General features: G+C 63.9%; 2 protein-coding genes across 10 annotated transcripts in view; both read left to right on the top strand.

The window, feature by feature from the left end:
* The window catches only part of DAGLA (diacylglycerol lipase alpha), a 58,830-nt gene extending 46,458 nt beyond the window's left edge, over positions 1-12,372 (top strand). For both annotated transcript variants that reach the window (XM_053659267.1, XM_053659266.1), the window contains exons 10-20: positions 2,119-2,272; positions 2,813-2,896; positions 2,988-3,065; positions 3,497-3,577; positions 3,980-4,122; positions 4,420-4,488; positions 4,827-4,899; positions 5,944-6,140; positions 6,859-6,988; positions 7,492-7,679; positions 9,013-12,372. In XM_053659267.1, coding sequence (XP_053515242.1) covers positions 2,119-2,272; positions 2,813-2,896; positions 2,988-3,065; positions 3,497-3,577; positions 3,980-4,122; positions 4,420-4,488; positions 4,827-4,899; positions 5,944-6,140; positions 6,859-6,988; positions 7,492-7,679; positions 9,013-9,964 — 2,149 coding nt within the window. In that variant the 3' untranslated portion in view covers positions 9,965-12,372. The remainder of the gene's footprint in view (positions 1-2,118; positions 2,273-2,812; positions 2,897-2,987; positions 3,066-3,496; positions 3,578-3,979; positions 4,123-4,419; positions 4,489-4,826; positions 4,900-5,943; positions 6,141-6,858; positions 6,989-7,491; positions 7,680-9,012) is intronic.
* Positions 12,373-17,287: 4,915 nt separating this feature from the next.
* MYRF (myelin regulatory factor) overlaps positions 17,288-22,037 on the top strand; it is a 32,736-nt gene continuing 27,986 nt past the window's right edge. For all 8 annotated transcript variants that reach the window (XM_037137742.2, XM_037137740.2, XM_037137741.2 and 5 more), the window contains exon 1: positions 17,288-17,440. In XM_037137742.2, coding sequence (XP_036993637.2) covers positions 17,395-17,440 — 46 coding nt within the window. In that variant the 5' untranslated portion in view covers positions 17,288-17,394. The remainder of the gene's footprint in view (positions 17,441-22,037) is intronic.

Raw genomic sequence — 22,037 nt, 5'->3', positions numbered from 1 at the left:
GTGCTCCTCAGGCAGGAGGTGGGTTGGCGCCAGCAGCAGCTCCTCACTGCTGCCAGAGAGGGTCCGCGGACCCAGCACCGACAGGAGGAAGGCGTCTGTCCGCCCGCCCCGGGCGCAGGCCCTCCACCCGGCAGCCTTTCTCCCGTCATCCCCCAGCCCACGTCCCATGAGCGGCGTGGCGGGCCCGGCCTGCCCCGTCTCCCCTTGCCAGGAGAGCCAGCCTCCAGGCTGTGGGCCCTGCCACTCAGCGGTGCCCTGGCTCCAATCACCGACCCGGAGGCAGCCTCTCGCTGGACAGGGGGAGACCACTATCGATGGAGGGCCTGTCCTGTGTCGGGCCCTGTTGGCACCTTGGGCCTTTGGTGTCACACTGGCCTCGGGAAGTAGCCATCAGCACCTGCTCCTGCAGAGGAGGAAACTGGGCTTTGGACGGCTTAGTGCCCTCTAGGCCCTCGCTGCCAGGAAGGGACATTCCAGAGCAAGGAGTCAAGTCCAAGTCCAGCCTATTTCCCAAGGCCACGCTGTGGGGACCACGTTTCAGTGTGAGAGGAGGGGCTGAGGCTGGAGAGAGCAGACAGCTGCCTGAGAAGCAGGAGCCTGGCCCCCAGACCCGCTTGGCCTGGTGTGGGGCGGGGGGGCCTGGCTCTCGGCAGGCACTGCGGTGGTCTCCCCGGGGCTTCCGAGATTTGACTCCACTCTGGGTTTTCTCAGCAAGGCTTCTCCCCTTTAGGAAGTGTGTGACAGCCCCTTGGCTGCTACTCAAGTGAAGACAAACCTCTCATCATCATCAAAATTCAAGATTCTTCATAAAAACTCAGCAGTCATCTCAAGACAGCTGGCAGGGGCAGGTCAAGTGCTTTCCTGGCTCCTGGCTTGATCTGTTGGGCTCTGGCTCCCTCTGGTGGCCGAAGGAGCAGCTGCACCCCTTGCGGGGGCCTAGTTCAGCTGCTCACACCCATTCATTTGGGGGAGCCCACTATGGGCCTGGCACTGTTTTGGGTGCTGGTGAAGTGACATGGCTCTGAAGCAGAGCAAAGCCTACTGAGGCAGAGACAATGCACAGACCAGGAAAGCAGATGGGTGCTTTGAAGAAAAAAGCCGAGCGTGGGAACGCTGGTGGGGGGGGCTGGCTCTGTTAGGCAAGGTGGTGGCCAAGGGGTGCCTCCCCGTAACATACATTTCAGCAGACGCCTGCAGGAAGCAAGTCCAGCCACACAGTGTCCAGGCAGAGTGAGCCATGGGTGCGGAGATGCTGAGGCAGGAATTCAGCCAACGCATCCGGAGGGCAGGGAGGCCGCTGGCTGGAGGCAGTTGGAGGCAACAGGCCAGAGAACCAGGGCCAGACAGGGCAGGGCCCTCGGCGCCGAGAGCATCGGGCTCTTAGAGTGGGCAAGGAGGGCAGCGTTTAAGGGTTTGAGTGCAGTGACATGGCTGGACATACCTTGAAGGGCCAGCTGCTGAGCGGAAAAGTAGGGGGTGATGTAGACGAGGGAGACCAGGCAGGAGGCCCCAAGGCAGAGGTCATGGTGGCCTGGAGCAGGGTGCAGGGGTGCAGTCTGGCCGTGACCCTGAAGGCAGAGCGAGCCCACGTGCTGCCAGCTTGATGAGAGATTCGAGGGGGAGGGGACGGAAGGTGGCTCGGAGCCTGGGGCTGAGGAGCGAGCGGGCAGGCTGTGGAGGGCAGCGGGGAGCGCGCCTGGGACCTGGGACCTGGGAGGCTGAGGTCTTGTGAGCGGTTGGATGGGAGCACCTGGATGGTCGGTCAGTGCAGAGGTGGAGTTAAACCCTGAGACCCGGGAGCCCCTGCGGGAGCGGGTAGAGCCAGAGGGGAGGGGAGCCTGGCCTAGACCTCTGGGCCTCGGGGACAGGACTGGCCGAGGAGGCTGCCGCCGAGGAAGCGCAGTCCAGGAGAGAGGCCACCTCACAGGGGAGGGAGGAGTCCCCGGGTCACGGGTCACATGCTGCCAGAGGCCCAGGTAGACGAGGGCTGGGAGCTGTCTAGTGGAACTTTGCAAGGAGGCTTGGCGGGGGGTGGGCTGCAAGGGCGGGCTGCGGAGAGGATGGCGGGAGACTGCTCCGCCAGCGGCCCCTGGCCTCAGCGCCCACCGCCCCACCCAGGTGCTGCTTGTGCCCCGCACGGCCTCGGTTCGCCCCTGGCGTCACCATCGAGGAAGACAACTGCTGCGGCTGCAACGCCATCGCCATCCGGCGCCACTTTCTGGACGAGAACATGACGGCAGTGGACATTGTCTATACCTCCTGCCACGATGCGGTGAGGGCCTGACGGCCTGGCCAGGCGGGAGGACGGCCCCACTGTCGGGAGCCGGCAGCCGAGGGCCTGGGTGCCCAAGCCATCCCGCCGGCAGCAGAAGCCCTTGGCTTTGCTGGCACTGCCGGCAGCAGCCTCCAGTGCACCCCCAGCTGGGCAGAGCAGAGGGGGGCCCTTCTCCCACAGCCTCTTCGGGGCTAGGAAGTGGGGTCCAGTGTCACACTAGCCCCTTTGGGGTTAGGGAACCCCACACCCAGGGTTGGGGCTCCCTGCCCTCAGCCTTTGTGGGGAGGAGTTGGAGGAGGGAGCAGTGAGGCCCTGGGGAGGGGCGGGCACCTCTCTGGACGCAGCAGGCAGGTGGCAGCACCCGGGCAGCCCGGGCCAGGGACTGGGAGGCAGGGCGGGCTGTGACCTGGGCCAGCAGACTGGCAGGGGCCCGGTGGCTCGTGGAGACGGACTCCCTGGCCAGGGAGGACACCTGCTCAGAGGTCATGGTGGCCCCATCCCAGGGACCCTCGGGCTCACAAGCCGCCCTCTTCCTAGGTGTACGAGACCCCCTTCTATGTGGCGGTGGACCATGACAAGAAGAAGGTGGTGATCAGTATTCGGGGAACCCTGTCCCCCAAGGTGAGCTGCCTGTGGGCAGCCCGAAGGGGCGTTGCCTTCCTCTTCCTTTCCTCCTCAGCCCCTCCCCTCACCTGATCCCTGTCTCCACAAGGACGCCCTGACAGACCTGACCGGTGACGCCGAGCGCCTCCCCGTGGAGGGGCACCATGGCACCTGGCTGGGACACAAGGTAGCCACGGCTTCGTGGGCCCCTGGCCTTCTCCCCTGCCGGCACACAGACCTGTCCTGTTGGGGTGGGGGCCTCCCTGCTTGCTGGGCTCAGTGGTAGAGCTTGGTCAGAGGGGTGGAAGGTCCACTGGGAATCCCTGGCTGGGACCCCCACAGCCCTGGGCCGCCTGGGCCCCGACCCTGAAGGGCCTCAGGGGACAGCTGGGAAGAGATGACAGTGGTTTCTATTAAACACACAACCCCTCCGAGCCTCTGTTTCCTCACCTGAGAAGTGGGGACAATGGGATAATGTATGCAGCAGCCCCACAGCCAGGCGGCCAGGAGGCCGAGGGGGGACGTGGGCAGACCCAGGTAGTGAGCTGCTGGCCCCTGAGAGCCCCGCTCTCTCCGCGGCCCCTCTCCGAGCGCCCTCCTCTGTTCCTCCTCACCCAGGGAATGGTCCTCTCGGCTGAGTACATCAAGAAGAAGCTGGAGCAGGAGATGGTCCTGTCCCAGGCCTTCGGGAGAGACCTGGTGAGGCGTTTTCCATGCACCCGGCCCAGTCAGGTTGTCGGGGCACCGGGATTGTGGAAGGCGACCAAGTGATTGTAGCCCAGCGCAATCACCGTGTATAAAGGTCATTCCCAAGTACAGACGCAGCGTCTAGGAGGCCGGGAGCTGCTACTGGGAAATCAGGGAGGGCTTATCCAAAGGGCTAACCTCTGAGCAAGGTGCTGAAGGAGGAGGCAGAGTCTGTGAGCAGAGTCTCCCCAGAGAGTTGCTGGGGGGGGCGGCGGGGCTGTCTCACTGCCCCAGCAGCCACACGGCAGGGACCTGAGCCCAGGGCCCTGGGAAGACCCCTTGGCTTCCCTGGCGTCAGCCAAGACAGCTTGTGGTGCGGCGGAGCCAGGCTCTCAGGCTTCTCTCGGTCTCCAGGGCCGCGGAACCAAACACTACGGCCTGATAGTGGTGGGCCACTCCCTGGGCGCAGGCACAGCCGCCATCCTCTCCTTCCTGCTGCGCCCCCAGTACCCGACCCTCAAGTGCTTCGCCTACTCCCCACCCGGGGGCCTGCTGAGGTGAGCTGCCTCGGCCCTCAGTGTCCTCAGGAGCCGGGGGCTGGACTGGGCAGTCTGGCTTCTGGTCGTGGGGGCCTGGAAGGGGCCTGGTACGTGAAGGGGGTCTTTGTTGAATGCCAGGAGGACCCCCGGCCCACCTCCTGCAAAGCCCTACTGGCAGGAAGGGCAGGGCCAGTGCAGGCAGTGCGGCCTGGTGCCTGCGAGCTGCCCAGGGGACCTCGAGTCTAGAGACGACCCCCCACAGCGTGGGAGCAGGGCTGCCCCCCAACCTGAGCACCCCCTCTGCTTCCCTGGCAGCGAGGATGCCATGGAGTACTCCAAGGAGTTCGTGACGGCGGTGGTTCTGGGCAAAGACCTCGTTCCCAGGCGAGTCACTGTGCCCTCTCTCCACTGTCCTGCCTGGGCTGCTTCGCCCTCCTCAGGGCCTCACCTCCTCACCTGGGCTCCACAGTTTTCTCACCCTGTCGCCCCAAGGGACAGGGACAAGGGACGCCAGAGCTGCTTCTGCACCCTCAGGACCCAAGCCTGGCCTCCCCCTCCCTGGCTTGGCTCTGCTGAGCTGCAGACCTCCCCCTGCCCACCCCAGGACCCGGGCAGCCTGGTCTTCCTGCCCCTGGGCCTGGGCCGGCCCCTCCTGCCCCCCACCCCATACCCCCCCGGGCCCCGGCCAGGCCAGGCTGATGCCCGCCTTGTTCCTCCCCCAGGATCGGCCTCTCCCAGCTGGAAGGTTTCCGCAGGCAGCTCCTGGATGTTCTGCAGCGAAGCACCAAGCCCAAAGTGCGCCTCCTCCCTGCCCTCCCACCTGGGCACCCTGGCTCTGGGCACCGTATCTGGGCTATGCCCTGCCCGTCCCTTAGCTCAAACCCAGTGGCCCCAGTGGCATGTGGTCAGCCCCAGCTGCAGGCTCCAAACCCCAGCTCCAGGCTTCCAGTGTGTGGCAGGAAGGCGTCTCCCAGAGCCCGCTGCTGCTGCGCCCCAGCTCAGGGAGGCTGGCACTTGCCTAGGGGAGTCGGGGTGCAGTTTGTTCTGATTCTCCACTGCAGCGGAGAGGAGAGGGTCAGCCCTTCCTAACCCCTCATCAGGTCCTCAGAGGACACTGGGGGCTCGTCCTGAGGCATGCTGGTCTTCAGCAGGCTGGGTTAGGGGTGAGGAATGCTGTGGCAGATGCCCTGAGGCAGGCGGGCGGGGCCCACCCGGACCAGTGGGGCCTCTGTGGCCCCATCCCGCACCCGTTGGCCATGTCAGCCTGGTTTGGCCTCTTCCCAGCTGTGGTGCCCTGACCCTGGACCAGGTACCAGGTACCAGGTGCCAGGATGGGCCAGGCGGCAAAGTGTTAGTGGACCGTGTCTTCCTGGGGGAGCTTGGTGTGAGATGTGGGGCTGTTCTGTGGGACCGGTCTCGGCACTTGCCAGGCCCGGGAGACGGGTGGCTGGGAACCGACCCTGAGGCGGCCAGGCCCGGCGGGTGCAGCTGGGCCGAACTTGGCGACCTGTTCTGCCTCTGACGTGCAGAATGACCCAGAGCTAGTCCTTGCCCTTCGCTGGGCCTGTCTCCCCATCCAGTGGATCAGGGGTCAGCTGGTCTTCCAGTGCCTTTCCAGCCCTGAAATCCAGCAGCTCCTCATCTGTCCCGGGGGTCTCTTTGGTCCCCATGGCTGCCGCCCATCTGAGACCCTACCTCTTCGGGTGGGCACTGCCCCGCTCTCTGCCCCGTGGTCCCCCAGCTCCTACCTGTCACCTGTGGGCCCTCCTTCTGAGCACCTCTGTCCCCACCCACACAGCCGTCAATGTTCGGCTGACCCCTCCCCCTCTGCCTGCACAGTGGCGAATCATTGTGGGGGCCACTAAATGCATCCCCAAGTCGGAGCTGCCCGAGGAGGTGGAGGTGACCACCCTGGCCAGCACACGGCTCTGGACCCACCCCAGCGACCTGACCATCGCCCTGTCAGCCAGCACCCCTCTGTACCCCCCTGGCCGCATCATCCACGTGGTCCACAACCACCCTGCAGAGCAGTGCTGGTAGGTGCTGCCCACACCCCATCAGCCGGGCGGCGGCGGCAGCCAGGGCCAGGGCCACATCCTCTAGGGCACTGGGGGTGGAGGCTGGCAGATGGGTGACCCAGGGCACCCATGGTGGGGTTGCCCCAGTCTGGGCCCTGGAAGTAGAACAAAAGATCATTCCAGAGCAAGACTCCAGGCTCCTGTCTTGTCCCTGTGTCACCCTCTTCCTGGTGTCCCCAAGGGCATCTCTCCCCACCTGTGGTCCATTTAAAAGTGGATTTAGTTAAATGGGCCCTGAAGGGGTCACCCTAAGGCCCTGGCCAGCTCATACCTCAGTTGTCACTTGGCATCACCTCTGGGATTAGGTGGCAGACAGCTGTGAGCAGGTGGGGAGGGAGTGGGGTGGGGGAAAAGAGAGGAAAGGGTGGGTAAGTACCTGCTTCCGTCCATGCCCAGGGTGGAGCAGGCCACGTGCACGGACCATGGCTGAGGCTCCAGGTCAGCCTTTCCAGGCCTCTGTCTGAAGTAAATGTTCCTGGCCAGGCTGGGAGTGGGGTGGGGGTGGGGGCTGAGAGTGAGACAGGAGCCAAGAGCCAGGGACACCGGCCTGCTGGCCAGGTGGGGCAGGGGCCCTCCAAGAGCACCGACCTCTGCCGAGCCCAGGCAGAGAGCAGAGCCAGGGCCTGGGGGTCAAGGCCAGGCTGCCACCCACCCTCCGGCCCCCGTGCCCCCTCAGCTGCTGCGAGCAGGAGGAGCCCACGTACTTTGCCATCTGGGGTGACAACAAGGCCTTCAACGAGGTGATCATCTCCCCAGCCATGCTGCACGAGCACCTCCCGTATGTGGTCATGGAGGGGCTCAACAAGGTGAGGCCCGGGCTGCGCTGACCTCTGTCCCCGGGCCAGGGCGCGGATGCTCAGGGGTGTCACCAGAGCCCCCAGCTGGGCTGGGAGGGGGGTGCAAGCTTACTCATGTCCTGGCCTCCACAGCCCTGCCCTGTCCACACTGCCACCTGGCCCTGTGCGGAGCAGGAGCTTCAGAGGTGCCCAGGGACCTGTCCCTCAGTCAGGCTGAGCTCAGAGGCCCTGAAGGCCACCTGGCACTTGATGTCATGGCCGACTTGGCCATCACCTGACTGCAGAAAGGCTGACCACAGGGAAGGAAAACTCCAACCGGGCCCATGGGTGGGGCAAGGCACAGTCACAGGGCCAGTTGGGGTCTTCCTGGAGGGGAAGGGACCCGGGGGGAGGAGAGTAGGACCCAGCTGACCCCATGCAGCTGTTTGGCCTGAGATGCCTGGCCGGCTACCACACCCCCACACTCGATGGTCACCCTTCCACCTCCGCCAGCTTCCCCATCCTGTCCCCAGGTGCTGGAGAACTACAACAAGGGGAAGACAGCCCTGCTCTCTGCTGCCAAGGTCATGGTGAGCCCCACCGAGGTGGACCTCACTCCTGAGCTCATCTTTCAGCAGCAGCCGCTGCCCACAGGACCCCCGGTGCCTGCCGGCCTCGCCCTGGAGCTGCCCACCGCCGACCACCGAAACAGCAGCATCAGGTGAGTCCTGCCCCTGCCCGGGAGGGTGTGTGCAGGAGCCACAAGTGTGATTTCAGAGCACGCGTGCTCGTGCGCATGTGTGTGCTGTGCACGGACTGAGCCCATATGTTCACGCAGCTCTGCATGCTGGTCAGGAAAGGGTGGATTTGCCACCTCTGCTCTGTCTCTGCCCGCCCTGCTCCCCCTGCTCCCCAGCCTGCCATTCCTGAAGCCCATGTGGGCTGGTGGGCATCTAAGGAAACACGGCCCCCCAGTCACACATGCATAGGTCCACTCGTAGCCCTTGAGACCCAGACAGATGGACACCGTGCACTTGCCTACACGCATGTGTGTGTATCTGCATGGAGGCTCACATGTGCAGACACGTGCCTCACCAGTTGCTCTGAGCACACACAGCCCCACAGAGCCATATTCAAACACAGGACACACCAAGACAGAGGTTGACATACACACACACAAGGACACGCTTCCACAAGCAGCCCTGCGTGTGGGTGAACAGAGGCACCTGTGCCCAGACCTAGTCACTCAGGCACCTGGGGGCCAGTGACGTGCAGACAGGTGGGGTGCACATGTGTTCTCAGACACGCACCTCACATTCACACACAGTCTTTTGTTGGGGGCTCAGGCTCTTAGTGGGGGGGGACCCCCCTGCTTCTCTGGGACCCTCCCCGCCCAGGTCCTGCGCCCAGGGAGGGCACAGATCCGGCCAAGAGGCTGCTGAGGAGGGGGATTCACTGATTCCCGGCCCTCCGTGGGGCACAGGGACGGGGCTCCCAACCTTCTGTGCATTTCCTGAGGCAGCCGCATGAGGGAGCCCGAGTCCATTCTCCCGCTGTAACTGCTGCAGCTCCGCCCCGACCTGCGCTCACTCCCTGCAGGCAGCCGTGCAGCTGGACATCTGCAGGGCTCCCCACCCGGCAGAGGCTGCACTGCATGGGCGAGGCAGGAGGGGCCCCCTGTGAGGGAGGAAGGGATGGGGCTCCGGGAGGGGCACAGAGGGCAGCCACCCCTCCAGGTTTGTCTCCCAGTGGCACAAGCACAGAACTCCAGTGCAGGCCCCCCAGCAGGTCTCGGGGAGCCCTGGTGTTCCACCAGCGCCTTGGGCCATCGGGTGCGCACCTCGGCTGAACCCAGCATAGGTCCTCTTTCTGTCTCGGGTTTTTCTGAGTTGGTTTTTTTTTCTTTTGCAAGTGTCCCTGACCAAAACAGTTCAATAGCCCCTGAATGAACTTCCCTCTCCACCCCCTCCCCAAGTTCCCTGCAGCCAAGGAGTTGAGGGGTCAGTCTCCACGCCCCTCCTGAGTCTCGCCCCTCCCTGCCCTGCCCTCTTCAGGAGTAAGTCCCAGTCTGAGATGAGCCTGGAGGGCTTCTCGGAGGGCCGGCTGCTGTCCCCCGTGGCCGCGGCCGCGGCGGCCCGCCAGGACCCCGTGGAGCTGCTGCTGCTGTCCACCCAGGAGCGGCTGGCGGCGGAGCTGCAGGCCCGGCGGGCGCCGCTGGCCACCATGGAGAGCCTCTCGGACACGGAGTCGCTGTACAGCTTCGACTCACGCCGCTCCTCCGGCTTCCGCAGCATCCGCGGCTCGCCCAGCCTCCATGCCGTGCTGGAGCGTGACGAGGGCCACCTCTTCTACATCGACCCCGCCATCCCCGAGGAAAACCCCTCCCTGAGCTCCCGCACCGAGCTGCTCGCCGCAGACAGCCTGTCCAAGCACTCCCAGGACACCCAGCCCCTGGAGGCAGCCCTGGGCAGCGGGGGCGCCACCCCCGAGCGGCCCCCCAGCGTGGTGACCAATGAGCAGGAGGAAGAGGCGGGTGGCGGGGTGGCCCCCCGCGGAGAGCTGGCCCTGCACAACGGGCGCCTGGGGGACTCGCCCAGCCCTCAGGTGCTGGAGTTTGCGGAGTTCATCGACAGCCTCTTCAACCTGGACAGCAAGAGCAGCTCCTTCCAGGACCTCTACTGCATGGTGGTGCCCGAGAGCCCCACCAGCGACTATGCCGAGGGCCCCAAGTCCCCCAGCCAGCAAGAGATCCTGCTCCGCGCCCAGTTCGAGCCCAACCTGGTGCCCAAGCCCCCGCGGCGCTTCGCCGGCTCGGCCGACCCCTCCTCCGGCATCTCGCTGTCGCCCTCCTTCCCGCTCAGCTCCTCGGGCGAGCTCATGGACCTGACGCCCACGAGCCTCAGCAGCCAGGAGTGCCTGGCGGTGGACAAGATCCGAACTTCTACCCCCACTGGCCACGGGACCAGCCCTGCCAAGCAGGATGACCTGGTCATCTCGGCACGCTAGCATCCAGGGGCAGCTGCCAGCCAAGGCCTGGGACAGAGCAGATGGCGCCTCAGGCTCCAGGTGGCTGCCCCCAGGGCCGGGCAGCTTGGAGGAGAGGCCCCCCGAGGCCAGTTTAGCCTCAGGCATGGGGCACTGCTGCTGAGGGGGTCCATATCCCTACCTCAGCTTAGGACCCCCAGAGCCAAGACAGCTGGGATCTGGGCCCTCCAGACAGGGGAGGGGGTAGTGGGGGACAGCCTGGGGCAGCCTGCCAGCCGACCACCCCCCAGAGGCACCCTGGCACCCCCTATTCCAGGGTAGGCAGTGGGCATACTGACTCCCCTTCACTGCCCTCTGGCTGCTCTCCCAGGACCGAGAGGAAGAGCAGACCCCTCCCCGTACACTCTCATCTGTGGTCCAGGCTGGCATCTGCCCTGGCCCCCCCTCCCCCAGATCTGGTGCCTGCTGGCCAGCCCCTGGGGTGACCCCCACCAAGGGGGTCTGCAGTGTTGTGTATGTTTACAGAAGCTGCCGCACTGGGCTCCAGATGGACCCTGGGCTTGCAAGCCCCCCACCCCCAGTCACGTGCTCAGTAGTCCCTCTCTGGGCAGGGCAGGGGCTCGGAGACCCCGGAGGAGGCCGGCACCAGGACCGCCCCCTCTCTGCTTGGTGTCCCTCACGTCGACCCCCGTCGGTGGGTGCTGGGCACCCGCACCTGCCCATACCTCCTGGCTCATCTTTCCTTCTGGGGGTCCTGGTCATTCAAAGGACAGAGGGCACAGGTGTGACCACCCCTGGCTGCAGAGTCAGTGCCCTGGGACGGAGGGTGCCCAAATCCCTCTTCCTTCGAGGGCCCGAGGTAACACCTTCACACCACCTCCGCCCACGCCTGGGCAGCCCCAGGCCCTGGGCTCTGAAACCAAACACGCCTCTGCTCCCTCAGTCCCCTCCTCACTGGCCTGGGCTCTCCCCTGGGCTTTTCCTCCTCCCAGTCCACAGTGTTTTCTTGATGGGCAGTGGGGTCAAGGGTGGGACGTTGTGGCACCTGGCTAGCGATCCCATGCTCACTGCTGGGGATGGGGGTGCAGGAGAGTCGGGGCTCTGGGGGCGGCCGGGCCCAGCCTGGGGCCTCCACAGCCCCCACGTGAGGGGTTCTTCCCGCCAGGTTAGGGGAAGCAGAGGGGTGGTGGAGCCCAGGGCTCTGCCCGGGAGCCGAGTGGGGGGGGCCATGCATGTTCGTGTGGGGCGTGTGTGTGCATGTGCATGGGTGCGCGCCGCTCCTGAGGAAGGGGCTGCTGGGGCACCCACCCGACCGGCCTGCCTGCGCCCCCCTCCCCAGCCCGACAAGAAAATAGCCAATGACCGCGATGTGGCCCCGGGGGTTCCAGGGCGAGCTCAGTTTCGGACATCACCTTTTCTTGTCTCACCCGTCGCTCTGACCCCCGTTTTGGAAAACATGTGTGCCGAGGCGTTGACCGTCCGCTTGTGCCTTCCTCTCCTCGGAGGCAAGCTCCCCCCACTCTGGCCCCGCCCACGGCCTCCCTGGGTCAGCTGGGCTCCCCTGGCCAAGACGCCTGTCTCACGATCACTGGCACCTGCGGCCCACGTTACGCCCCGACCTCCACCGCACGCACAGCGGGGACCAGCCCCAGACCCTGCCCTGGGACCCCCACCCACCCTGACGGATGGGCGCAGAGGCCTGGGAGCTGGGCTCCCGTACTCTGTGACTCACACGCCTCACCGGGCACCAGACCCTGCCCCCGCCCAGGGCCCTGCTGCTGGCTTAGCCGGGGCCCAGCAAAGGAGCAGAACAAATCAGTGGCTCTTAGAGTTTAAAAACGACAAATCATAAATCGGTAACGTTCCAACAAGCCACCTGCCAGTAGCAGGGAGACTTTTGGCCTAGCCTTTTTTCCTCCTCTGCCATGGTGGGCCAGAGACCTCTAAGGGGGCGTGGTGCCCACCCATGTCCAGGACCGAGCCATCAGGGACAGACTCCCCAGCCCAAGGCTGTAGCCACCCGGGGTTACAGGCTTGGGGCCGGGGCAGACTTGGACTCAGTCCTGGATGCCCCAGGGTCAGCCCACCCCTAACCTGCCCCCACCGGAAGGGGGGCCTGCTGCATGCCTCTCCCCTCCTCCTGCCTCACACTCGAGGGGGGTCTGAGCCACCTCCCTCCGCCCAGCTCAGCTCAGCTCAGCTGGACCCCCGCTCTGTCCCACAGACCTGCGGCACAGGCTCTCCCGACGGGGCCTGGGGGGCCTCCATATGCAATCGGCAGTGAGCAGCCAGCCTCACAGACACGAGCTCTGCGCGTGCCAGTCCCCCAGGACGTTTTGTACTTAATGTATGAAAGATCCAAACTAACGTTGCTGTACAAAGGAGAGACAAATTAATATAGCTTATTCTATAAATAGATCTGTATATAAGGTTTCTGTATATTGTATAGAGCTGTGTATAAACAATGTAGAAGCCGGCTGCCTTGAGTGACTTCTCTTGCCCCCAGGTGGGGGGGGGGGCCTGCAGCTGAGGTCAGTGGCAGGGTGGCAGCAGGGGACCTCTGAGCCTGGCTCCTGCTGCTGTCAGAGCCCTGGTCCAGGCCCACACCTTGCATGGCAGAGGGGCCAGAGGGCTCTGCTGGTGTGAGATGTGTGCCAGGGGTCTTCAGGGCCTTGGAACAGGGGTCTCGTTATCCCGTTTCTCCCCCCTGAGAGGTCTGGGGCTCAAGACCAGGCTGGTCTGGTTCAGTGTATTGCACGCCAACCTGCAGACTGAAAGGTTGCCGGTTCGATTCCCAGTCAGGGCACATGCCTGGGTTTCAGGCCAGGTCCCCAGTTGGAGGCATGAGAGGCAACTGGTCAGTGTTTCTCTCTGTCACTCTCCCTCCCTTCCCATCTCTCTATAAATAAATAAAATGGGGAGGGGAGGGAGTGGAAACCCTTTAAGACAAGACCAGGCTAGTCTGACAGTGCCCACCCACCCCCACAGCGAGAGCTGGGGCAGGAGAGGAGGACTCCGCTAAACCCATCAGGGATGCAGGGGCCACGGGAAGTCTTGGAGGGCTTTCCTAGGAGTGTGCAAAATGCCTGGCCAGGCCCAGGGGACCCCACCCAACTGGCTCCAGGACAGTCCGACCCGGGGAGCAGCTGCGGGGCTGGGCGGGCAGGCATCTGGGCCTCCTGCCAGCCGGGCCTGCCCTCTGCACACACCAGGTGGAGCTGTTCCTCCAGCCGGTCCCACCCGGATGGGCAGTTTGGCCCAGGCACTGACCCAGCCAAGCTTTGTCCTAACCTTGACCTTCCCCATTTCCCTATGCTGCCCACCTCCCACCTCCCAGCTGTGAGTTCAGAGTGACCCTACTTGGTGAAGGGTTGGGAGGGCAATAGAATGGTGCCTGCTTTCACTCGAGGCCTCTCTGGGTGGAAGAGGAAGCCGGCACTGGGTCAGGGTGAAGACCTGCTGAAGGTCACTCAGCTGGTACTGACCGGTCTAGACCCAGAATCCAGACCCGCCAGCCTAGGGCTCTCCCCTAATGGTTTTCAGAGGTTCTTCCCCCCTGTGGTCTAGTAGGGCAGGGTAATTAGTGGAGGTAGAAGCAGCTGGTGGCCCAGAGGGTCTGTGATGTGCCCGAGGTCCTGCAGCCAGCATGTGCGATGAGAAGGTTGCTCAGGAGGGCACGTCGGGGGGCCGGAGCGCACTCTGCCTCCTGGTGCCCACTCAGGACGCTTGGGCGGTGCCTCAGTCTCAGCCGGGAAGACGGTGGGAGAGAGATTGAGGACAACCAGACCCAGGGGCCCCCTCGCTCTAGTCAAGAGTGGCTGTGCCCTGGGCCTCAGTGTCTCCCTGGGCTCCCAGTCACCACCCTTTAGGCTTCCTCAGTAAAATGGGTGGGTGCCAGGGCTGTGGGGGCCCAGGGGAGGCCAGGAGTTCCTCACTAGGGAGGCCTGGCCAGTCCACTGAGCCCCACCCTCCCCTGGGCTTCTCTCCAGCCGGGTAATCATTAACCCTTAAGTTCCTGCCTTCCTTTCCCCAGAGGCACCTTCTGTCCTGCGGCCTCCTCCTGGCCCTGCCGCTACTTACAGGCCAGCACTGGACGCTGGGAACTGACCTGGAGGCATAGAAAGCCGCACTTACTGATCACTTCCCCGGCACTCGGCCTACACTGTGAGGCAGGAATAATGGGCTGATCCACAGGTGAGGCTTCTGAGGACCAGAGGGCAGGCCTTGGAGAAAGGCTCAGCCAGCCACGGTGTGTGTGTGGTGGGGGGGCAGCCGCGGCTGCTGGGCCTGAGCTGAGTCCTTGGTCTCCGCTCACTGAGGCTTGGTGGGTGGGGAGGGGGTGCCCATGGGAGCTCCTCTCCATGGATGGGTCCCTCAAGTCCTGGCGATGCAAGGCTCCCTGGGGTCCCCTCAGGGGACCAGCCCTAGCCACTGCACCCCCAGGCTCTGCCCCAGCCAGGTGAATTGGAGGATGGCAGCCTTAACTCTTGGCTGGGCCCCTTCAGCCCCCGCTTCCCCCAGCCCAGAGGTGAAAAATCCCTGGGGACAGCTGCTCAGCCGCCTTCTGGAGTCAGCGGAGATGGCAGGGCCTGAACCCCTAACCAGGCCAGGCCCCGCAAGATTACCGGGAGACTCCCTCCTGCCCCTCTAACTTCAGGGCTACCCAGAGACTTAATAGTGCAGCCTGAGGAGTCGGGGTGTTGAGGATAAAATATGGGTACGCATACCTCCCCCATCCCCTGAGGGAAAGGCAAGGCTTAGCTCACGGGGACGGCCCTGGAGTGACGGGCAGTCCGGCACCACATGGAACAGGACCCAAAGACCTGTGGGCTGGGGAGGCTTATAAAGAAGCTGGTTTTCCTGTTGGTTCCAGGCAACCCCTAAAATAAATTCATTTTTAAGAATCACATGGTGTAGGTGGGTGTCTACTTTGTCCGCAGGCAAGGGAGGGGGCGGGGGGGGGAGAGGCAGAGCAGAGAATAACTATTGTCTTAAGGGAGGCTGCGAGGGAGAAAGACCTCTGGGGTGTATCAGCTGGAAAAGAATAGGCGCCTCAGTGCGGCCCTCCCCCCCCCTCAGCCCTGGCCCCGAGGGGGGAGCCCGCACAGCTGGGGCCTCCAGCAGCATCCCATTCTATATATCTAAGAGCAACAGCTCGAGGCCCCTGGGGCACAAAACCTCATTGTGAGGCACCCGCCAGCCCAGGCACCCCCTCTCTCAGCCCCAGAACTGTCATGGCATTGACCCTCCTCAGAGGGCCCCCACGGGCCTGCTGACTGGGCCACATCTGGGGCTCAGGCACCGGCCACCCCTCCCCCATGGCCGGCCACTGAGGAGGGGGAGGGCGGCCTGGGTGGGAGCAGCTTCACAGGTCCTCACCCCAGCCCCACTGGGCAGCCCGGCTCGTCCCCACTCTCCTCCTCTGGGGGCCACTGGCTGGCATCCGATCTGCTCGTGGGCCCGCCCACCCCTCTGCTCGTTGAGTGTGGAACAGCGGTGGGTAGGGTGGGTTTTTCCCGCTCGGACTTGGAGGTCCCGAGGGTCCCTCTCCCGTGGGTCCCGAGAGGCTGTGAGTCGAGTCATTCCGTAGTGACATGATTCACTGGCTCTGGGATTCTAGAAGTCTCTACTTCCAACATTTCAGAGGTCGAGGATTTCACAGTTTGAAAATGCCATTGTCCTTGCCCTGATGGGGTGGCTCTGTTGATTGGGGATCATCCCCCAAAGTGAAAGGTCGCCAGTTTGATTCCCGGGTGCCTACAAAGAGGCAACTGATTGATATTTCTCTCCCTCTCTTTCATCCTCCCTTCCCTTCTCTCTAAAAATAAATAAAATCTTTTTTTTAAATGTCATTGTTTATTCATTCAGCACATATTTATTGAGCACCTATTACATGCCAGGTTGTGTGCTTGGTGCTGAAGCTACAGCAATGACCAAGCCAGAAAAAATCTCTTCCCTCATGGGGCTTCCTTTCTGGAGTGACGGCAATGGCAAGCACTGAATGAACCTCTTTTAGGGGGAAAAGGCCTAGGTAGGGACAACCGCTTTAGGGAGGGTGTCAGAGAGGTGACATGTGAGCTGGGACTGGACTGCTGAGAAGGAACCAGCTATGTGGGGACAAGCATGAGAGACAGATGGACCAGCTTGTGCCCAGCAGGTTGCAGTGCGGGCACCTCGCGTGCTTGGTGGCTGCGACTTAGCAGCAGTAGAGCAGTAGAGAGAAAAGCAGCAGCTGAGGTCAGTGGGCCAGACAGGCCTTGGGAACAGGACAAGGGGTTTACATGTGTTTGCTTTGCTAAAACCTGTGGTTTCCACTGAGCGCAAAGGGAAACCACAGGTTTTAGCAAAGTAACGACATGACGTGATTTACGTTTTTTAAAGCGATTTGGAAGGATTGTAGGGATCAGTGAGGTGGGTGGCTGTGCAGTTGGGCAGGACGGAGGGGAGGGGGCGCTCCAAGGGTGGAGGCAGAGGGATGAGGGGGTGACTCAGCCGGGGGTAAACCCCCAGGGCTCACCCCACCACCCAGGGAAGTAGTGCCCGAGAGGGCAGTTTCCCAGGTCAGCCAGGATCTGGCTGGGAATGCTGGCTTTGACCCTGATCACCTCGAAACTCTTAGACCTGTGCCGTCGGCTACCATAGCCACACACGACTACTGAAATGCAAACCCACTCAAATAACATGGAAACGGCGGTTCCCTGGTCGTTCCAATAGCCCCATTTCAAGGGCTCAGTAGCCACATGTGGACAACACAGGGAACATTTCCATCACCACAAGAAATTATACCCGACAGCACTTCCTCACACAGGACACGCTGTCACTGGACCTGGGTTTCCTCACCTCTAAAACGCAGGGAACAGTGTCTCTTTGGTGGGGTACCCTGAGGACTAAATGAGGTATCCGCTGCAAAGTGCTGCGCGGGCCAGCACATGACAAATATTCGCTAAACGCTGGTATTATTGTTACTGCTGAGATGGGAGTGGGTAAGGAGAGGAAATGGAGGATGTCTCTGAAGGTGGGCTCTGAAAATGTCAGATTCAGAATCCTGCCCAAGGAGAGCGCGAGGACTGCGCGGCAGGGCGTGGCCGCTGACCCCAGCCCCAGCGGCCCGGGCGTAACCTGCACGCCCTTCCCTTCCGGCAGGGGGCTAGGTCGTCCGGCGACCCCCAACCCGGGACCCCTGGCCCCCGCCGCCGGCAGAGCCGCGCGTCCCGCCTGCCGTGGGGCTGCGGCGATGGTCGGCCGGCAGGGGGCGCAGAGCGCTGCGGGCGGGGCGCGTGGGCCGGTCAGGGGCCGGGCGAGGGCGGCGCTGGGGGCGAGCGAGGCAGCCGGCGGGCTGGACGGCAGCGGGAGCCGAGCCGGGACTGTCGCGCCGGCTGCGCCGGCGATGCCGCGCCCCCGGGCCGGGCTGTAGCGGGGCCGGGACAGAGTGGGCGCCGGGCAAGCCGGACATGGAGGTGGTGGACGAGACGGAGGCGCTGCAGCGCTTCTTCGAAGGTGAGTAACAGCGAGCCGGCGGGGGCGGCCAACCTCTCGCCCCTGGGAGCCACCTCTGCCCTCCGCGGGGACTGGGACGCCGGACTGTGCTTTCACCACGCTGGGGACGCCCGGGACGCCTCCTTCAGGCTGGCACTAGCCAGCCCGCCGTGCTGGTTCCCAGGGCTGGGAGTCTCCCGCAGGTCACTGCCCACCTTCTTTAAAGTTGGGCTCCAGGCTGGCTCCCTGTCCCCCAACACACAACTTCTTTGAAGCTGCGTCCCCTTCCATACCCAGTCCTCCTTCACGCCTTCCAGGACCAGGACCCCTCACCCCACCCTCCCCCACACGAACTCACTCCCCTAAATTCTTACACCTCCCACACCCAAGCATATTTCCCACTTCCAGAGTCTGGGGACCCTCTACTGTGATTCTCTGGAATCCTATTCAGGCCCCAACCCCCAGCACTCTTGCTGGAATCTTCCCTGTCTCTTAGGCTGGCACCCCACTCTCAGCAGTCCCCCCAGAGGCAGGGATCACAGCCTGGAGACCCAGGCCCCCGGTGTGCCTTTCTGGTTTGCACCCCCCCCCCCCGCCCCAGTCTGGGGATGGACATGGGAGCCATGAACTTCCCATTGGGCTTCCTTGAGACTGGGACCCCGCTCAAGACTGTTACCCCATCTTCTGCAAGGATGCCCCCTCCCCCAAGGCTGCAATTCCCCTTGAAGTAGCTCCCCCTCCCTTCAGTGGGCTGGATCCTTCCACCTCCTACCCATGAAAGCTCTCCTTGGCCAGGAACCTCCCTGAAGTTGGCATCCCAGCCACCTCCAGCGGAGACCCTCTCAAAGCTGTGAAGGGCACCCACCAGCCCCCCGAGGTTCCTCAGGGCTCTGCTGCTCACACCTGTCCCTGGAGCTTTGCCTCCTCTGGCCGTGCTGTCCCACTCCCACCCCAGGAGTGACCTCAGTCCCTCTCACCTTGGCCCTGTAAGGACCCTCCCCAGGTCTGGGATGTACACGCACCTTTTCTTCTACTCCCTCCCCCTTCTTTACACACATAACAGTTGTGGAGCTCTCCCACATCTGACCCACTCCTGTCCTTTCCACAGTGGCCACTGCCCCTCCTCCAGGGTTGTTGTCCTCCTCCTCCCGGCTGCTGGACTCGAGAGGGATGGGACAGTGTGGAGGCAGAGGTGCAGGCTGACGCGCCCCAGCCTGCGCTGCTGCTCAGCCCCTCAGTGGTGGGTGCATCTAGCCAGACCCTCTGGCTCCATTTGTGCCCCTCTCCTCCAACTTGGGGAGCCCAGCCTCTGCCCTACCCTCTCCCCAGTCCGTAAGCCCACATCCTGCTCCTCAGTGCATTCAAAACCCAGAATTCGGTGATCCAGAAACTTCCACTGGGGTGAACCTGCTCCTGGGAGGCTGGGGGCGGCCCTCGGGGCACTGGGCTGGGACTGTCGGACCACAGGGCCTGGAGTCAGGGCCCAGTTGCAAGCCCAGTGCTCATATCCCGGGTCCCAGGACAGAGAGAAGAAGGCCCTTCTGTGCTTCAGTTTCTCCCTGTGGCTTGGGGGTGGGTGCCTCTGTCCGCTCCTGCTTGCTGAGCAGCCCAGGGAAGGGCATCCCCAAGCCTCAGGTCCCCCCCCCATGCTGAAGTCTGGGCATTCCGCCAGCCCTGGACCCCAAGGAACCAGGGCTGAGCCAGACTCAGGGGGCATGGTGAGCTATTTGAGAGTCCCAGGCAGCCCCTGTCAGTCCCAGGGGTTCTCATTCCCCAGGCACTGTTCACCCTTTAAGAGCCTTCGAGGGGCCTTGTGGGAGTTGGGGAGCCGTGGGGAGGCGGGAAGAGGAGACTAGTCCTGGCTTTTGGCGGTGCCCTGAACCTGCTGGTCCCCCGATGACCTGCGGTCCAGGCCCCCTCACTTCCTGCACATAACCCCGTGCCTCCTCCCCCGGAACCCTGGGCCCTGGCAGAGGGGTGGGCCCAGCTGGCCTGGGCTCCCTGTCTCCTGAGCCAAACTTTCCCTCTTGGCCGAGGGTGGGGGCTGGGGGCTGACGCCACGGCTCAGCCATGCGGCTGGCCTGGCGGGGAGGCTGTGCTGCTCCTCCAGAGAGATAAGAGGAGGCTCAAGAATGTCTGTGGGGAGCAGGGGGTGGTGTGGGGCTGCCCACTGACGCGGGCCCAGAGGGAGCCAGGGGCTGGAGAAGTGTTCCCGGAGCCTGAGATGGGGGCAAGGTGGGGTGGGCGCTGGGGGCAGGGGTCTCCGGGGCCACGTGGGAGGGGACGGCCTGGCAGGGAATCGGGTGGGCAGTGGCGTGTGAGCCAGTGTGGGCGTTCAGGAGCTGCTGGGAGTGGCAGAGTCTGAGTGTGCTCACGAGTGTACTGCGGAAGTGCCAGTGGGTGGGAGGCTGTGCTGCTCGTGCAGGCGGGTGTGTTGCCGAGTGTGTGAGGACAGCGTGTGTTCTCGAGCTTGAGGCCGAGGACACCCGACTTCTCATCTGCTCCCTCTGGACAGATGGGAGGCAGGGGCTGTGCTTTCTGCTCTGGGGAGCATCGAGGTGCCTCGTCTGACGTGGCCCCCTCTGGAGGCACACCAGATATATGCCCTGGTCCTGCCCGTGTGGGTGGGCCCAGCTGTGCCCACCCCACGGTGGCGGGCTGAGGGCTAAGGCGCTTTGGGCCTCAGGTGGGAGGCTGGTACAGCCGGGCCCCCGTGACGTCCCTACTAATCCCCTGGAGGGAGGCTACGGTCGCCCAGCTCAGCGGGCACAGGGCCTGTGGAGAGGGGACCCTCGGCAGGATACACTGGCTCCCGGCAGGTAACGGGGCTGCGGCCGCAGGTGTACTCATTGCTTTGACCGGCTGGGGCCTCGAACTCTCAGCCTGGCTGGGGACAGCGGCGAGGCCGCACAGAAGACCCCATCAGGGCCTCAGATGTTCTGGTGAAGGCTTGGCCACCGGGGGCTGTGTGACCCCGTGCAGAGCTCATCCTCCCTGGGCCCCTTCTCTGCTCAGGGAGTGGCACCGAAGGTCCCGACGATGCCTTCAGCTCTGATGAGCCCCATCTCGGCCCTGGGAAGGGCCATGGGAGGGGCGCGGTGCTGGGCCCGGAGTCCTGGCATGTGGGCCTTGAGTGAGGGGCCAGAGCCCCCAGAAAGCGGGCGGGTGTGGAGGAACCTTGGAGACTGCGGGGAATGGGGATTCCAGCAGGTACTGGATTGGGGGTGCCTTAGCACCAGGTTTGGGGTCCCCCCCACAGGCTCCAGAGCCCACCAGGGCTGGAGGTGGGAGGCTGGGTTTTCACTGCTTCCAGACCTGATGGCTGGCTTGGGCTGGTTCATTCTCTTCTCTGGCCTCGTGTCCCCTCCTGGGATAGGCAGGTGGGTTGGACCAGAGTTGGGACTTCCATGGGATTCTTTTCAGCCACCAAACAAAGACATACTCTATTGTCTTTGGCCTCTTGATGAGATGTATACAACGGACACAAGGGCCTGTCCCCCCCACTGTTCCCCAGAGCACCAGGCTCCTGGTGGGAAAACTACCTTTCACCCACCTTTGGGTTAGGGGGTTCCTTGCCCCCTTTTCCCAAGGGCCAAGACTGGGGCTCCGAGAGAAGGAAGTTAGCCGGCGTTAGCCAGAGATGACACCTCACGTCCTGCTCTCTCCCCTGCTACTGGGGCCTTGGGGGAGAGAGGGTGGCCTTCCTATGGGGACCAGTGTCTCTGCCTCCTGAGGGCAGGAGGAGGCCTCGAGGGAGTCCCCCTGATGACTGGAGGAGGGGACCCCATGTGGACAGGAGGCTGAGGCTGACCTTGGGTGTGTGACGGCCGGCCCTGCTCCCCTTGCCAGCCTGTCTGTCTGAGCCAGGGTCTACCCAGAGTCCCTGGGAGGACTCCTATCCCAGCCCCACCTCCCCAGGACCTGAGTCCAGCTGGAAGAGGAATGGCAGGGGGTGGCTGACTCACCCTCTTGTCCCCAACACTCAGCACAAACGGGGTGGGGGGACAGGAAATGTTCTCTGGGTCAATGGAGGCAACAGTGGCTATGGGACAGAGGGCGGTCAGGGCCACCCCATGAAGCTGGCTCCCCAGGAGGGCTAGGGTCAGTCCAGGCGGGAGAGCACAGGCCGTTCCCCACCTGCTGGCTTCTGGGCCTCTCCTAAGTCTGGGGGCTTGGGCAGAGGGCCCCTTTGGGTCTTAGGCAGGGCCAAGCAGGGTCTCGGGGAGGAAGACAGGCCACTCTGGGCCTAATGGCCTCGTCCTGAGGACTGGCCCCCACTCCCAAGGGCTTACAGGACTTGGGGGGGCCTGGCAGCAGAGGCTGCTGGGTAACAGCCCAGTGGGGCCCCTGATTGGCTGCTGCCCTTGGACTTTGCCCTCCTGATAAGAACGGGGAGCAGAAATCATTAACTGAATCATTAACGGGGTGGCCCGGCCCCGCCCCGCCCGGGCCGCCTGCCCTTCCTTTCCACCTTCTTCCTCCTCACTGCTCTCTCCTCTGGGCCTCAGTTTCCCTCCCAACCTGAGTGTATGTGTGGGAGCCCTCCTCTCCCACCTCAGAGTCTCCAGCCCCTGCTGTCACTGGGCGCAGGTTGCCCCTCAGCGAGGGGCAGGGTCAG

This window comes from Artibeus jamaicensis, unplaced genomic scaffold (genome assembly GCF_021234435.1).
Source record: "Artibeus jamaicensis isolate MK-2021 breed Jamaican fruit bat unplaced genomic scaffold, CSHL_Jam_final scaffold_614, whole genome shotgun sequence".
Taxonomy (NCBI): Eukaryota; Metazoa; Chordata; class Mammalia; order Chiroptera; family Phyllostomidae; genus Artibeus; species Artibeus jamaicensis.
Note: the sequence above shows the minus strand (reverse complement) of the source record. Positions and strands in the feature narration are given on the sequence as shown.